Here is a 17,747-nt window from a genome sequence, read left to right as displayed (position 1 = left end):
TGTTTTTTTTTTTTTAAGTTTTGTTACAAATGCAAATATTTCTACTTAAAGGAATTGTTCACTTAAAATTTTTTATTCTGTCATCATTTACTCACCCTCAAGTTGTTTCAAACCTGTATGAATTTCTTTCTTCTGCTGAACACAAAGTAAAATACTTTTAAGAATGATGGGAACCAAACAGTTGATGGACCCCATTGACTTCCATATCATTTTTTTCCTACAATGGAAGTTAATAGGGTACATCAACTGTTAGGTAACCGACATTATTTAATATCTCGTACTGTTCTGACTTAATACATTATGAGTTCTTAGTTTAGGTTTTATGGTCTGCAGTAATTCTTGTTTTTTAAAGCAGGACTATTTGTACTTTGACAAACTCGAAAGCGCAATGCTTGTTGTGGGCCGCTCAACAACAACAAAAACACTGAGACACACACAGCAGATAGAGAGGTTTGTCTGAATGTGTATTGCTTTACAGTAGCAGTGATGCTTTAAATTATGATATTGATATTATGATATTGAAATGTGGGCATAAAATTAAATAAAATTAATTTTGGAAACTAAATTAAAGCACATATATCTGCACTTACTGAAAAAAAGAATAAAAATCAACAAACTAGTCAATGTTAAAAATTGATTAGTTGTTATTGGATGATTACATGATAAATCATGACTGAAATCTAGTTTTTGAGTTCAGTTTAAGCTGGCCTGGTCTAGCATTTAAAACCTAAACCAGCAAATCAGACCAGCCTGACCAAGTTGGAAGACCAACTTATATCAGCAAACCAGTTTCAGCTAGTTTAAGCTGTTCCTTGCAATGGTGCAATCATGTTTTTGACAGGTTTCAGAAGGGTTCATCCATTTGTGTTTGAACAGTATTCTCTATATAACCCTCTTTCCTTGTCTTTATTCAATGTCAGAATCTTCCAGCAGATTATCTGTTGTCATGGTGCTTTCCCACCTGTGCAGGTATCATGTGTCCGTGTGCTGTGATGTATTTTAGCACAATCTGCTATCCAAACAGTGAATAGTCTTTAGATTAATGCAGACCCTGCTATGTACACAACGCTTTCCACACCTGTCCTTTTCGGCTGTCACCATCTCAGTTCTTCCACTGGATGTATTATTAGCTCAGAGCTTTTAGCACAAAAAAAAAAAAAAAAATGTGTGTGAAAAAGGTTTCTCACTTCTGTCATATATTAGAACCTGTTCAAGAAAGAGTGACTGCCAAGCCTGTTTGAAGGAGTAGTTAATTCATAGATTAATATTCTGCCATCGTTTACTCAACCTCATGTCTTTTCAAACCCATATGCTAATTTTTTTTCCCTTTCAACACAAAATGGCCATTTTCCATTAAGTTCATAGTGAAGATGTCTTGTCAATCCACAAAAAGGACAAAAAAGTATGGAAACCTATTTCTGCATCAGAGTAAAAAATAAATAAAATAAAAAGGTAATATTGCCGATTTCTTCACTAGGGGTGGGAATCACAGGGTACCTCACAATACGATACGATACAGGATACACGATACATAGCACATGGCTCACGATACCGATAATATCACGATACAGCAATTCTGCGATTTATCAAGATATTGCTAGACAATCCTATAATGATACATCACGATATCTGTCTAACTATGAAAACAAAATGCCCCAAAAAAGGTTAAGTGCAGGTTTTCTCTCTTTATTAAAGTCCAAAATTTTTGAAAACATTTTCTAAAATTGAAAAAAAAATGTTTTAATGAGATCAGTGTGATGGCGTTGCAAGTGGCTTTGCACGTGTTTGGTATTACCTGTGCACTTAACTCTTACCGGCAGTACTCGGCATCTATTATTTTACTCACACTGCTGTCCGCTATCTCGTTAAAAACCTCTTTTTCTTAAGCTAGTTAACTTATGTTCACGTTTCCCTCATTTATGTGTTGAGCGCCACCTGCGTTGCTGGGAGCAGGGAAATCTATTTAGAGCGCATTATTTTATGAATTAAAATAGAGAAGCAGTTTTTTATGCATTTATATTGTGACCGATTGAAACCATTATTCATAGTTCTAGATTTTTTTTAAGTCTTTGAATGAAGAATTTTCTATACAAATGTTTATGTGGTTTTAAATATGTTAGGAGAAAGGCTTCTGAGTATCTGTTAATATACTAATTTATGCGAGTAGGAAGAATGAGATTGAAGACATTTCTGGACAAGATGTACTGATGTTTTTTCTAATTTAAATAAATCAAGAGTAATTACAGATTTAAATTTAGTATGATTTGTCATAATTTGAAATGAAAAGGTGTAGTAGAGAGGTATTATGTTTTGTTTGTGAAGGGACATTATTTTTGCAGTAAAGGAGTATTTTATGGTATTGTTTATAAATGCTGGTTTAAAGAGTGTTTTTTATTGTGTTTGTATATGTAAATGTGTGATTATTTTTTGGTATATGTGTGTATATATAGTGGCTTTATATTTTAGAACGCTATGTATTACAATTGCAACTATAAATCATACAACTAGACTTTATATTACACAATTGCAAACTTTACATTTTGCAATTCCAACTTTATATTGCACTTTATATTCTTATTCTAAACTTTGTCTGGGGGGGAAGCAATAAAAAAAAATCCTTTTGTGTTCAACAGAACAAATAATAGCATACCGGTTTGGAACAACATTTTTGGGTGAAATATTACTTTAGCCAACACATTGGCCATTGTGTGCGTATTGATTGCTTGTTTAATGCCAGTGTTCCTGTATCCAGAGGCAGGTTGTGTAAAGTGAAATGCAGTCTCTGTGCAGATTAGTCTGTATTCAGTGGTTCAAAATGACCTGTTCTGCTGAATTGATGTGAGTGTGTATGTGTTTTCTAGTGTGTCTACTGTATACCGGTATTGTTTCTGCTTATCAGCTCTTTTATCCTCTGCAGTGCAGCCACTCAGTCAATATTAAAACTGCTATCACAATGAAAAGTTGAGAATATGGGAAACAATCGCCCTGGAGGCAAGGCTGAATGTGTGTGTGTAAGAGCGGTTGCCTACAGCTAGCCTCTTCGGTTTGACCACAATTTGAACCTTCGTTGTTCAGGCTCTTTGATTAGTCTCTCTTGGAGACGGAGCGCTGATGGAAGTGGGCGGACCGTGAAGTCCCTTCAGCCGTGACCTTTCGACCCCTTATACTGCTTTACCTAAATCCACCGTGCCACTGAACATGGGGCCTCATCGCCATGACAACCTCCCCAGGCCATTAATAAAGGGCCCTGCAATCTTTAAGTACTAAGTTTTACTCAACACTCTGAGGAACTGTAGATTCAGGCTCCAATTCATACTGTTAATGTGCAAAAACTACAAGCTATTTCGTGTCACATTGCCAACTCTTTTTGCGCTTCAGACTATAATCGACTGTTTGTGATTGTCAGCGCTTATCTGCGTAAGACAGTAGGATGTTTACAGAGCTCACCGGCACAAGTGACAAACAACGTTGTCGTGTCGGCAGAGGAATGATACCATGCAATCTATCAAACCAGATGACAATGTTCAGCTTCTACGTCTGTTATTTCATTCCGTGCTTAAACGCACACATAAGCTAATGTGCCGACAATTATGCATACATGCATGCACTCACTTCCCATGAGAACATTTCAGACCTTTTTTTTTGTTTGTTTGTTTTTTATGCAGAACTGCTGCATGCACGTAACTCATCATCGGTGGCCTTGCATTGAACGTGCTTTTTGTTTTTTTTCCGATTCTGCTAACACGTCTAATTTAAAATTAAGATGCATAACGTGCACATGTTTGGGGAATAATCAAAACAAGACCTATCCTCCCTCCCATTTCTTGTTGCTCTGTTTGGGAGATGAGATAATGCCCTGATGTTTTGTGTATGCACGCGTGTCGCATTTGACAGTAATTTCTGTCGATGCTTCACAGCCGCTCTGTTTGATACCAACCCTGCATCTAAAACAGGATGTTCTTGTCTTGTATTTTCCAGGGAGCTGTGTGCAGACAGTTATAGGTCTGTACGGTGAGACCATCGAAGTGCCATGCAACAATGGAAATAATAAGCCAGATGGCATTATTTTCACCAAATGGAAATATGTGAGTTTTGCTCTTTTGTATCCTACTAAGCATCTGCTGTTACTCTGCCCTGTCTGGGGTAGCCAAGCAATATACAGCTACTCTCACCATCATATTGATTTCTAATTTAATCTCTATAGGTGCTAAATGTGTGTTTGTCGGTTTGCTAATGGCCCTGTTATCTTGTTCAGGTGAAAGATGATGGCACTCCCGGCGATCTACTCGTGAAACAGGCTGTGAAAGAGCAGGCGACCGTGTCCGCCACGGACGGCTACAAAAGTAGGGTTAGCATCGCCGAAAACTCCAGCCTGCTGATCTCTCAGGGCTCTCTGACCGACCAGAGAGTCTTCACCTGCATGATGGTGTCTTTAAGCAACCTGGAAGAATACTCTGTGGAAGTCAAAGTTTACAGTGAGTATACATAAAATACACACTTACACAAAATGTTTAATAAAAAAGAGGAGAATAAGATTATTCAAACACTGCTTTAGTCTATGATGAAACCGAATGTACTGTAAGCGTCAGATCTCAAATTATATTGCAAAGTGGCTGTGGAGATGTCAGATATGGGGGAGAATGACGTGTGTAGCCTTGACATGCTTGCATGCTTTTAGATGGATATCAGAGAAATTGATAATGCACACTTTATTCCACCATAGATCAGAAAGATTGGCTGTTCTCTGGAATTTAGTGTGCATACTAATATATATGTATATGTATATGTGTGTGTGTGTATATATATATATATATATATATATATATATATATAAATCATTAAATTCAGTGAATGGCATATAGTTATATCACTCAAGTTATTACTAAATTCAATTTTGTGTAAAAAATAAATTAAACTTTCGTCAAAAGGAGTTAAAACCTGCAGTTGATATTGCTTGCAGTGCATTCGTCACACAGTAAATGGAAAGCCAAGTGGAGGAAATTGAATGTTGGAATACAATATTGGTCACACTGTGCTCTGGTTGTAACTATGATGCATATTTTGGTGAATGAAGTAGGTGATCTGGGTAGTTATGTAATTTCAAGAATTATCTTTACTTGCTTAAAAATTTAAAAGTGTGTGTGTGTGTGTGTGTGTGTGTGTGTGTGTGGCCTGGTAAACCCTATATTATGGGGACACAAATGTCCTCACAAAGATGGCAATATCCGAAATCCTTGTCCTTGTAGGGACATTATTTGGTTCCCAAATGAAATGTATACTTTATTTAAATGTAGAATCCAGATGAAAAAAAGTAACTACCCACATTCTATGCAAACAGAACAATTTGCATCATGTTGACAGTATTCATATCACAGTATGATACTATGCTTTACCAATATACAATGCCTTATCTCTTATTGCAGAAAAACCATCAACCCCTGTAATCAAAAACAAAGCGAAGGAGCTGGAAAACGAAAAGCTAACACGGGTGAGTCACTGTCTTTACACTGCCCCTTTAAGTCCCAGAACTTCTGCTGCTGTTGTTATTGCCTGTAGACTGTGTTTGCTCCAGTACACAAACCAGCCAGTGTACTAACAATGTGCGGGGCCAAACCCTGTGCCTTTGTTTTCATTACCCAGCATGTCTCTCCAGTAGTCTCAACATTGACACACACCTGCTGTTATCACAGTCAGAGGCAGCTCAAAGACGGTGCTAATGATACGGACATCAGTGAATGTGGGGCGTCTGTGGGGCGTATACACCTGATTTAGGCAGTGCTTGAGCGATTGTCACCCACGGCTACATAGGAAACAGACACTTTTATGTTGTCTAGAGTTTGCATCTCAAACACAGGACGACAGTAATATTATTCGGTTGCATGAGAAGAAGAAGGAGCTTTGATTTGAACTACTTGGAGCAGATACAAGGCTTCCCACGCAGTCCTTGTTTGTAAATGGAGCTGGGGGTCGTTATTTTTCATTTCCTCCCTCTATCTCTGTCTCTTTTTTTAATGTAGTTCAGAGGCGCAAGGATCTTAGAGTCTGGCTGAGGTGGAGGTGTGGGGTGGGGAAGGCTGGGGTTGTGTATACAGCAATATGGGTCTCTTTTTTTTTTCCGTGGCCACCCACCGAGGTCTGTCGTGTTCAAAGTGCTGAGACTTGCTTAGACAGAGAGAGGGGAAGGGCACGGAAGAAAGAGTGCCTCCTCTGAATATATAACATTTCAAATAGCTACTTGTCTTGAAAACATGCAGGGTGGCTGGCTGAAGGTCTCTAGAAAGAAGAAATTGGAAAGAGAGGGGTGAATACAGGTGTGCCACTTTTGCAAAAAAAAAAAAAGGCTGTAAACAGATTGATTTAAAAAGATGTTTGCTATTTTTCAGTGATCATGGCTGCAGTTATTCATGAAAAGGTTACATGAGTCATGTTGCTAATCTTAATCAGAATTGGTTCTTTAAAATCATTTGGGAATTTATAAAGTGAAGTCTGGATCAGAGGTGGAGAAATTCTGTACAGTCATATAAAAGCATGTGTATCAAAAACAAACCACATGACCAGTGTAATCCATTTCTCAAACTATCGACTGATCCTGTTATTTTAGATTCACTAAAAGAACCGACTCATTCATTCGGAAATCAGACTATACAATGCTATTGCTTTCTTAAAATGGTTATTTTAGTGAAAAAAGTGAGAAGAGATTGTTTAATAAAGTCATTAGTTGTGGGGGTTTTGCACATAAAATGTATTCTTGTAGCCTCATAACGACTGTCGTCACATGGACTACTTAACAATGTCTTTACTACCTTTCTGGGCCTTGAAAGTTGTAATAACACTGCAGTCCATGTAGGGACAGAAAGCCCTCAGATTTCATCAAAAATATCTTAATTTGTGTTACGAAGATGAACTAAGGTCTTACTGCTTTGGAACGACATGAGGGTGAACTAACCCTTTAATAATAGTATGATGACAATGTTCTGTTAGTCAAACAGTAGCCTCAACGTGTATCGATTTGAACTGTACTGCAGAAAGACTTATAATTATAAATTATATAATTTATCAAGTTTTTGTATTTACTTGGTACCAGTTTAAGTACTGGTGGGTACTTTTGACTTACTATAGTAATATAGTGGTGCCAATTTACAAAGAGGCACCACTTAGGCAATGGTCTCTTGCAACACATTCTTCCTTGTCACAATGTTGCCTTGGCAAATAACTGATATAAAATAAGTTGCAGTTTAATTACTGAAAGGACTAAAACTTAAATGGAAATTAAAAATAAAATTCAGAGTATTGAAAATGTTTAAAGGTCACACTTTAGAAAAGGGTCCAATTCTCTCTATTAACTAACTATTAATTATGAGTTTTGCCTTAATAAATTAATACTTAATACTTAGTAAGGTAGTTAAGTTTAGGTATTAGGTAGGATTATGTAGAATATGGTCATGCAGAATGAGGCAGTTTGTGATTTATATGTAATAATAAACAGCCAATATCCTAGTAATATGCATAATAAGCAACTAGTTAATACTGAGAAATGGACCCTAAACTAAAGTGGTACCATGCTATAATACTAAATAATACTAAAATAACATTGTTTTGCAAGATTAGTTTGAAAAAAGCTATTAATTTTGCAATGGAATTCTTACATTGGTTGCTAAAACAATGCAGAAAGCATATGCAAATATTCACTGCCATTAGTGGGCAGAATTCAATCTTAGTGAATCCCCCGAGAGTCCACAGGAAGGAAAGTGCTTAGTCAGAGCTGCTGCTCTGTTCCACGGCTCAATGGAAGCTGCAGGCTTCAGGCAGCACTCTGTGCTTGAGAGGTGATGTATCATGGTCCGGCTCCTGAAGAGGGTCCGGTGTGTGATCACGATCGGAATCACAGTACGGTGATTTCCCCCGCCCCATCTCCCCCTCGATGTGGTTCCTCTAAATCTTGGATTGCTCATGCCACCCTGAACACCTGAGCACATGCATCATCCTGCTGTCTGTTCTGCTTTCCTGCCATTATTACCCTTCTCTCTTTCTGCTGATCTCTCTATCCTGGGGCAGATAGCTTGTCAGCATGTGATCCTGTCAGCGTGTTATTAATGCACAGCCTCTTCGGCCTCTGGTAGAGTTTTCACTCAACCAGAGAGAAGGAAAAGGGCGAGAAAAAGAAAGTGAGGAAATAGGAGACCTGAGATCTGTAGAGATCACAACTGTAGAGTTAAACCCTCGCTCACTTTTACTCATACAGATGATGTCATTATATATATCAAGGTATCTTCCGTGGGCCACCCTGGGACTTACCCACCAGAAGTACAGCAGCAGTGGAATAAAAGTACCTTAGAGGTCATGATCCTTCATTAAGGAAAGTCCCAAAGAAAAGTGTGGAAATGACACTTCATATGACAATCTCATGTGAAACTATGTGTCATGAGTTTATAAATAGATTTTAAAAAATCTATCGAAAGTGTTTGAGTATCGAAAGACTTGAAAAAATCAATCGAAAGTGTTTGAGTATCGAAAGACTTGAAAAAATCATGTGTTTGTTTGTTTGTTTGTATGTTAGTTGGGGGAATGCGTGGTGGAGAGTGCCAACCCAGCGGCAGATCTCACCTGGATGAAGAACAACCAGCCTCTGGTGGATGACGGCAAGAGTGAGTTCATATCATTACATGACAGGAGAATCAGATTTATACTGTGTTATAAGCATATATATATACCCTGGATCACAAAACCAGTCACAAGTCGCATGGGTATATTTGTGGCAATAGCCAACAATACATGGTATGGGTCAAAATTAGCAATTTTTCTTTTATGCCAAAAATCATTAGGATATTAAGTAAAGATCATGTTCCATGAAGATATTTTGTATATTTTCCTATCGTAAATATATAAAACATTTATTTTTGTCAGATGATGTATAAAATGTATAAATAAATGTATAAATCTCAATTTCAGAAAATCGATATATATATATATATATATATATATATATATATATATTTATATAGTGTGTGTGTGTGTGTGTATATATATATATATATATACACACACACACACACACACACACACACACACACACACACACACACACACACACACACACACACACACACACACACACACACACACACACACACACACACACTATATATATATATAAATATAAATATAAATAAATGTCTATGTATATATGTGTGTGTGTGTATATATATATATGCAGACATTTATATATATATATAAATTTTGACGTGATGCAGAACTTTTCCTGACACTAATTTTACTGGCTCTCTGAAATAAAGATTAATTTAAGAAAAAGAAAAAAAGCATTAACCGATTGCTGTGACATTTTTTGTTACATATTTGAGTATTCTCAGCTTGTGGTCAGAGACTGACTAGTTTTGTTCCTAACCCAGATGTATATGCAGTTTTGTTATTCTAAAATAACCTTTACAAAAAACTGCCCCTTTAACTGTTGCTCAAGTCTCGAGCTCACAGCTGACTGGTTTGTGGTTTGTGGTTAGTGGACATTCTGACAGTATTGACAGACTTAAGCTGTTGTTACGTGGTGCCAGGCACTTCCAGCGTGACAGTCACTGTGTTAGTCAGCTCTAATGACTGATGTGTCTATATGTGTGTTTGTGTGTGACTGCAGCGGTCATTATAAGATCTACTGTCACCAAGGACCCAATCACCGGTCTGTCCAGCTCCTCTTCCAGTCTGGAGTACACAGCCAGGAAAGAGGATGTGACATCACAGTTCACATGCACAGCAAAGCATAAGATGGGCGTCAACCAGGTTTCAGCACCAGAGACCTTCCCAATTCACTGTAAGTGTCTTAACTGATGCAAATTATATTAAAAAGTAATCTTTTTTTAAAAACACACTACCATTCAAAAAGTTGGGGTTGGTAAGATTTTTCACAAAAAAAAATGAAAGTCTCTTACACTCACCAAGGCTGCATTTATTTAATGAAAAATACAGTAAAACTATAATATTGTGAAATTTTTACAATTCAAAATAGCTGTTTTCTATTTTAAGATATTTTAAAATGTCTATGATGAAAAAGCTGAATATTCAGCATCATTCCTCCAGTATTCAGTCATATGATCCTCCAGAAATTATTCTGGTATGTTGATTCGGGGCTCAAGAAACATTAATTATAATTATCAGTCAGTGTTGAAAATGTTTGTAATGCTTAATATTTTTTGTGGAAACCGTGATACTTTTTTTCAGGACATTTAATGAATATAAAGATCAAAAGAACAGCATTTATTTGAAGTAGATTATTTTGTAACATTATAAATGTGTTTCTTGTCAGTTTTGTTTAAAGCATCCTTGCTAATGTCACGGACGAAATTTATATACAGGATAGTACCTTAAAACGAACTCTGACCAAAGTGGTGCACAACACACATTTTTGCATCATCCTGAAAAAAACATGAACAAAGGATAAAATAAAACAATATAAACTAGTTATGTATAAATATAATACAGAGCAACACCAGACAATGAAATAAAAACTTGAAAGAAAATATGAATGTAACCAAGTTATGAATAAGCCTAAAAGAATTTATACAATAATATACATTTTGAGATGCTTTAAATGCAGATAGTGTAGGGAACATCTGATAGAGAGAGCTAAGGCATTCCAAAACATGCTTTAAATGCAGATAGTGTAGGGAACATCTGATAGAGAGAGCGAAGGCATTCCAAAACATTCTGAAAAAGCCTTGTCGACTCGTTTTTAATCCTGATTTTGGAACAGTTTGGAGCAGCAGCTGAGAAGAGGATCTGAGTGTATTGAGACTTAAAAGATCTGATATGCTAGTAGGAGTCCATGGAAGGTTTTAAATGCAAAAACTAAAATCTTAAAATCAATTATGTATTACGCCATTGAAGAAGAGCTAAGAAAGGCGAGATATTCCCTCTTATTTTCGCGGTCACGAGAGTGAGAGCCCCCAGGTTTTTGACGTGGGTATGAATATTTGCTTGAAAGGGAAACAGGTAAATAAAATAATTGATTTCCTTTTTGATAATTGTATTATTACTAAAAGCCATTGCATTACATTTAGCAATTTCGCTGATGTTTGTATCCAAAGTGACTTACTAATGAGGAATATCACAAGCAATTTATCAGCCAAGTGCCAATGTTATTTATTATTATTTATATCTAAAAAAATAAAAAAGTGCATAAGTCATTCAGACTACCCTAGTTGGGCTGTATGGTTTTGCGCACAGCCAGCAAAGACAATGTAATAAAAAAAATCTATATACAGTACCTGTTTATTTATGTACAGTACCAGTATGTGCATTTTGAGTCATCATGTGTTTTATTTCATGGTCATCAGTCTTTATATCATCAAATTAAATTCAGGTGAAATGTTATTTATTGTGCCAGTTGATTCAGGTTACTATACTGTTCATGGCTACTATACTGTTCATGGCTACTTGTACACAAACTAGCACCCCCTAGAGGTGGATCTGCCTTATTATCCCAGAGATAAAAAAAAAAGAAAGAAAAGGGGATGGTAGTCAAGAGCTGGGGCTTCTTCCCTTCCTGAGATGTGGCACATGCTGTGTCTAGCGCTTTGATGCTTTATTTGTTGATTTTACAGCTGGTTTGAGGGGTCCATGTTCACGGGGATCTGCGTATCTGTACATCACCCAGTATATGATGCCATCTCTCGAGTCCTGAACCTTAAATTGAAGGTCTCAGCTGGTAGCCAGGCTCAATTTGATGGGTTTTTAACAGGCATATGCTGCTAAGAGAGTGTGCTGTAGTGTCTCACTCTCTCTCTCTCTCATCTGAATGCTGAGAGGTTTGTTCAGTGCCTCAGGGTTAAGATGTGATGTGAAATGCTCTGTGGCTGCTGGGTAAGAAAACGAGGGCGAGAATGAGAGACTGCAAATGGTTGTGGAAATGAAGGCGTTTAAGCCCCTTGGGGTCTGCAGAATGGCGCGGTGTCTTAGAATGTTTTTTTTTAGTTGCTTGCTATTGCTACATGTTGGAAAGTCACACCGCATCCCTGCAATGACAGCCATCTTCCTCTGTCTCGCTTTCCTATTATTTTTTTCTTCTAATGTTTGTTTTCTCTCCTTCTTTCTCTTTCAGACCCCACTGAGACGGTGAATCTACAGGTTGTTTCTCAGAGCCCCATTAGGGAAGGTGATGATGTGACATTGAAATGCCAGGCGGATGGAAACCCTCCTCCCACCAGCTTCAACTTCAACATTAAGGTGAGAGATCACTGGCCGTGTCCACAGCAACTCTACCAGTCTTTCATCTCCAGGGTCCTGCTGTCTGCCCTCTATCCTTCCCTACAGGTTAATTACACCATCCCTCTCTCTCTCTCTCTCTCTCTCACCATCTTCAGGGCAAGAAGGTCACGGTGACGGACAAGAATGTCTACACTCTGACTGGCGTTACCCGAGATGACAGTGGCGTGTACAAGTGCTCCCTGCTTGACAATGATGTAATGGAGTCCACTCAGATCGTCACAGTGAGCTGTGAGTGGGAAAAAGACGCTCTCTTCTTCTCTATCTCTCTCCCATCTCTCCCTAAGGGCACCTACACACTAGAGAAAGACCTGATGGAGCGTTTGACGGATATGGAAAGATCTTTTTGAGGTTTTGGAAACAGCAGAGTCAGTTTAAAACCAAGCTATAATACAGAGAATTGGAGTTCCAAATGCATTCTCTGAAATTCTATCGTAAAAGTTTCTCAATGTTTGGTCTCATGATGGAGCATCACTTTCGAATTAGCCAAATCCACCATAATCAAGATAGCACATCAAAGTGTTAATAGTAAACAAGTGCATATAATATAATGTAATATAATTAGTTTTTTCATTTTTTTTTCTTTTCATTTGATATATCCATATTCACAAGCTTTTTAAATGCTTTGGGTTAATGTTTAGATCTGAAGAGATGTAATCCCTCAATAAGAGCTTTTCACAATTTGGAAATATATTCTATAAGTGGTCTACTTTACTCAATCTGCTAACCATTTGCATTCATGGCTCATGAATAGATACACTTAAGCAAATGCATTAAAATTCTAGGCTTGAAAGAGTCACAAGCACAAGCAAGGAAAAAAGTAAAAGTTCATGAATATTACCTATTCGCTATGTTTCATTTTTATTTTACAAGTTTTCATAAATGTGGAATGTGTTAATATGAATAATAAACATAGTTTTGTCATGTTTTTGAAATGCCTGATAAAAAAGTGCTTAACAGACACAAGATGCAGAGTATACTATCTAGCGAAATGCCTGATAAAAAAGTGCTTAACAGACACAAGATGCAGAGTATACTATCTAGCAAAATTAGCTCAACCAAACTTAAGCCATTGTTTGTTTGAGTCAGTGTTGCAGTCGTTGAACAGATGAGCATCCAGAGTTCACCAAACTTTTCCTTTCCAATTCATTTCTTTCTTTATAGTACGAATGAATGCACGAGTGAAACGTTAATCAAATCTATCTTCAGTAGGATTAGCGAAGATGGCGGGACACCAGGCAGACATCTTAATTAGGAGTTTTTGATTCGAGCTGAGGCTGCTACGGGCTCCTGCTCGCTGATAAGCTCACACACTCTGGCCTTTCAATAATTTTCATTGAGGTGTGTGTGTGTGTCTATTTGGTTCAAAAGGCCTGATGATCTCCATAATTGTGATTTAGTGACGCTTCGGTTTGAAAATTCAAATGTATTTCACGCATCTTTGCGGCACGCTTTCAAAGCGGGTGGGATCTCCGACATGCATGTGAGGATAGAAAACAATGTCTCATGCAGGAATAACGGGTGCGAAAATGACTCTTAGATGGCAGAGAGATGTGATGTGTTTCAGCCTCTTCAGTGGTTGAAATTTTTTGAGGGACAGGTGTACAAAAAAGGAGCCTGCAGCAGACTGATATACACTTGTCATCTCTTATTATCTTTCTGTCTCTCTCTTTTAGTTCTGGATGTAAGCCTCAATCCTACAGGCAAGGTGTTAAAGAAGTTTGGGGAAAACTTGGTGGTGTCGTTGGAAAAGAATGCCTCAAATGAAGCAAATGTGACATGGATTAAGGTAAGAGATTGTATGGAATCTAACAAATCTGGGTCGGTTCATTTTAGTTCTCCAAGTCAAGCTAAACAACTTGTTCATATTCTCCAGGATAACCGTAAACTAGACAAGCTGCCCGACTTCTCTCAGTTGACATATAGCGACGCAGGCCTGTATGTGTGCAACGTGTCCATTGAAGGAATCAGACAGAGTTTGTCCTTCGAGCTTACTGTAGAAGGTATGATTTATTATACACATTTTTATTTTACATGTTAGTCATATTTCAAATAAAGAATGAAATCAGTTTCAAACAGAGATCCCGATTCTGAACTGACAACTAAATAAAAGTTGTTTCTGAGTTTCTATTTGAAAATGTGAAAAAAATTGGTGTTAATGAATGATTCAATGACTCACTCATAAATACTTCACTTGTTTCATTACTGGATGAATCAGCATTTTTGAACAAATGTTTTGAATGTATTATTCAATGACTCACTCATAAAAGGCTTGTTTGATTTGAACCAGCGCTGCACACAGTGAATGATATCAAAGTACCGCGAGAGCGATTAGAGCGCAGACGCTCCGTATGCTTTTGAATCGCTCTTGTGGTACTTTGATGTCATAAACCGATCGGCCTGTGTACCGCTGGTTCAAGTCGAACACCCCTAAAGACTTCACTTGTTTCATTACTGGATGAATCAGCGTTTTTGAACAAATCTCTTGAATTAATGATTCAATGACAAATATGTTTTTTAACAGTCACTTGTCGCCACCTAGTGGCGTAACAATGAAATCGATACAATCTTTATATATGTGTTTGTGTGTGTGTGTGTGTGTGTGCGTATATATATATATATATATGTATATGTATGTATTGTAGTGGATCTTTCCCTAAACTTGACTATCTAGCGTCTGCAAATCGACACTTAATAAATAAAATCTGTCGCGTCTACTGATCGACACCGAGCGTCTACAAATCGACACTTAATAACCTTTATACTCTAGCTCTTTGCGTCTTCTGTCGACAACTGGCCGAGTCTCTTACTCTAACTTACTTGCTTCCCTAAACTGACCTGCTGCGCAGCAGAAATTAACAGACAGACATCAGCAAATGTCCTTTAAATGCTTTAATAACGGCCAGGAGATCTTCCCGAGCAGTTCTCAGGGAATCTCTCCCAAGAAGCAAGGCCGGAGGATCTCAGACAAAATTCCATTGAGAATCCCACCGTAAAACACAAGACTAACATGTCACCTTCAATATGATTGGTTCAATTGGTTCAAAAGCCCCAACCTTTTTCATCTGTCACTAGCACAAGGAAGCTCTGTTTTAATGATGACTTCATTTGTTAATCACAAGATTCTAACAGACTGTCTAGTTTCATTTCCCAAACTATGTTATTTATACACACATATGCGCACACTCAAAGACACAAGTTTTCCATTGGTTTCGTACAGTACATCCTGTTCAAATGTTAGATGTTAGAAACATGGTTAGTTTAATATACAGTTTAAAATTCCCACGACAGTATATATATATATATATATATATATATATATATATATATATATATATATATATATATGTATGTGTGTGTGTATATATATGTTTATATATGTGTGTGTGTGTGTGTGTGTGTGTGTGTGCATACAACAATAATATATAAAGGCACAAATATATTATCTCCAGGTGTTCCAAGAATAACAAGTCTGACAAAGCAGCGCAGCTACGACGGCAAACACAAAGTCTTGACATGTGAAGCAGAGGGTTCACCTAAACCCGACGTGCAGTGGAGTGTCAACGGAACTAACGTAAGTCACCGTCACTGTCAGACTCACTTCATCACAGACATTACTGTTGTCCCGAAAGAACCCTGTTCCTTGTACATTTTTATGCAAGAGGGAAAGATGCCCAGATATTTCTTTCGATTCTGGTCTAGATAAGATGAAAGGTGCACAGGTGTTTGAAGTTGCAGGTTTTCAGCACCCTGAAGGGAAGAGCCAACTTTCAATTTACGTTAAAAAGGGAACAGTTGTCCTGGGACAGAAATGTCTGGAATCACATACAAAGCTTTATTATTCGTCCCATGGTCTGTTATTTTTTGGGGGGGGAGGGTAACAAGAGATAACTCTCTTGACTTTACTCCTCCACGTTTCCACTTATTGTGAGACTAAAGCTGGGACACAGTGTGTTTGTGTTTGGCACATCACGGTACAAACACACACAGTTAGCTTTTTCCTGCTTCTCAGTGTCTGGCTGGTCTCTGTGGATGCATTTCAAATGAATGAGTTTAGATCAGGTGTGCTTCCCTGCAGGGTTAGGAAGTCACACACTGTGTACCTTCATTGCCTTGGATTTCATAGGAGTCAGTCTTCCTAGTGCTGTAAACATACAACCATTTGTTACACACTTAGTTTACTGTTTAAGTAATAAGTAAATACATCCTTTTAAAAAGCAAAAAATGCAGTAACTAAGCCAACAGTGAAATAGTTTATTCAAATTTGAAAAACGTTTTAAAAAATATATAATTTTTTTTTATTAATTTGGTATAATTTCTTACTCTTCTTCGACTTAATTTTGGCAAAATATGTAGTTACTGCTGTTTTACCTTACTGTGAAAAACATGGATTTTTAATTAATGTTAATAAAATATAAATATAGATATAAAAAAAATACAATCCAATTAAAGATTAAATTAATGTTAATAAAATATAAATATAGATATAAAAAAATACAAACCAATTAAAGATTGATTAATTAATTAAAAACAATAAAAAAAACAATTAAAATGAATGTTTTCCATGTTTATATACTGTTTATTATAAAGTTTGAGGTCAGTAATATTTTTATTTTTTAAGAAATTAATATTTTTATTTTATTTAGCAAGGATGCATTGAATTGATCAAAAGTGACATTAAGGGCATTTATTGTGATACAAAAGATTCCTATTTCAAATAAATGCTGTTCTATTGAACATAAGTCAATAATATCATGGATTTCACAAAAAATCATAAGCAGCACAACCTTTTTTTTTTAACAATGATAAAAATAATCAACATATTAGAATGATTTCTGAAGTTATGACACTGCTATCACACAAATAAATGCCATTTTGAAATAGGTTAAAATAGAAAAGTTATTTCAAAATTGTAATAATATTTCACTGTGTATTACTGTTTTACTGTAATTTTTTTTTTTTTTTTGCAAATAAATAAGCATATGAGACTTCTTTCAGAAAATCTACCAACCCCTTAACTTGAACAGCAATGTATCAATGTACATAATAATTATAAAATTGTCTTTATATTAAATTGGGATTTGATTGTGTCTTAATGGCTGCTTATTTATGGTAAGCCTATATTTTGCTGCTGTGTGTTCCTGTGGATCGCAGTGCTGGCATCAGTAACTCAGTCATCCTGCGCTCTGTGAGGGGTTCACTACTCACTGTCTGCATTAATGACACGGATATTGAAGTGTGTTTGTGATGGAGACTCATTTAATGGCTGTGTGATTACTGACAGTGAGATTTTTAGCCCCACTCTGCACTCGTGTTTCCAAACCCTGAGGGGTGTTTGTGTGTGTGTGTGTGTGTGTGTGTGTGTGTTTGCTGTGAGAGTTTCCATTAGCGTTGGGTGTGGTCAAAGTGGTGTGGTGCAGACTGAGTATATGATTCTAAATAAGCTGAGGATCATCCGCGCCCTCTAGTGGTGAGGT

General features: G+C 36.9%; 1 protein-coding gene across 3 annotated transcripts in view; it reads left to right on the top strand.

The window, feature by feature from the left end:
- Positions 1 to 17,747, top strand: part of alcama (activated leukocyte cell adhesion molecule a) — a 65,079-nt gene that overhangs the window by 44,345 nt on the left and 2,987 nt on the right. For all 3 annotated transcript variants that reach the window (XM_082157196.1, XM_082157195.1, XM_082157197.1), the window contains exons 2-11: positions 3,979 to 4,085; positions 4,256 to 4,475; positions 5,424 to 5,488; positions 8,558 to 8,645; positions 9,647 to 9,820; positions 12,107 to 12,231; positions 12,369 to 12,501; positions 13,947 to 14,059; positions 14,147 to 14,273; positions 15,723 to 15,844. In XM_082157196.1, coding sequence (XP_082013322.1) covers positions 3,979 to 4,085; positions 4,256 to 4,475; positions 5,424 to 5,488; positions 8,558 to 8,645; positions 9,647 to 9,820; positions 12,107 to 12,231; positions 12,369 to 12,501; positions 13,947 to 14,059; positions 14,147 to 14,273; positions 15,723 to 15,844 — 1,274 coding nt within the window. The remainder of the gene's footprint in view (positions 1 to 3,978; positions 4,086 to 4,255; positions 4,476 to 5,423; positions 5,489 to 8,557; positions 8,646 to 9,646; positions 9,821 to 12,106; positions 12,232 to 12,368; positions 12,502 to 13,946; positions 14,060 to 14,146; positions 14,274 to 15,722; positions 15,845 to 17,747) is intronic.

This window comes from Leuciscus leuciscus (assembly GCF_965113295.1).
Source record: "Leuciscus leuciscus genome assembly, chromosome: 24".
Taxonomy (NCBI): Eukaryota; Metazoa; Chordata; class Actinopteri; order Cypriniformes; family Leuciscidae; genus Leuciscus; species Leuciscus leuciscus.
Note: the sequence above shows the minus strand (reverse complement) of the source record. Positions and strands in the feature narration are given on the sequence as shown.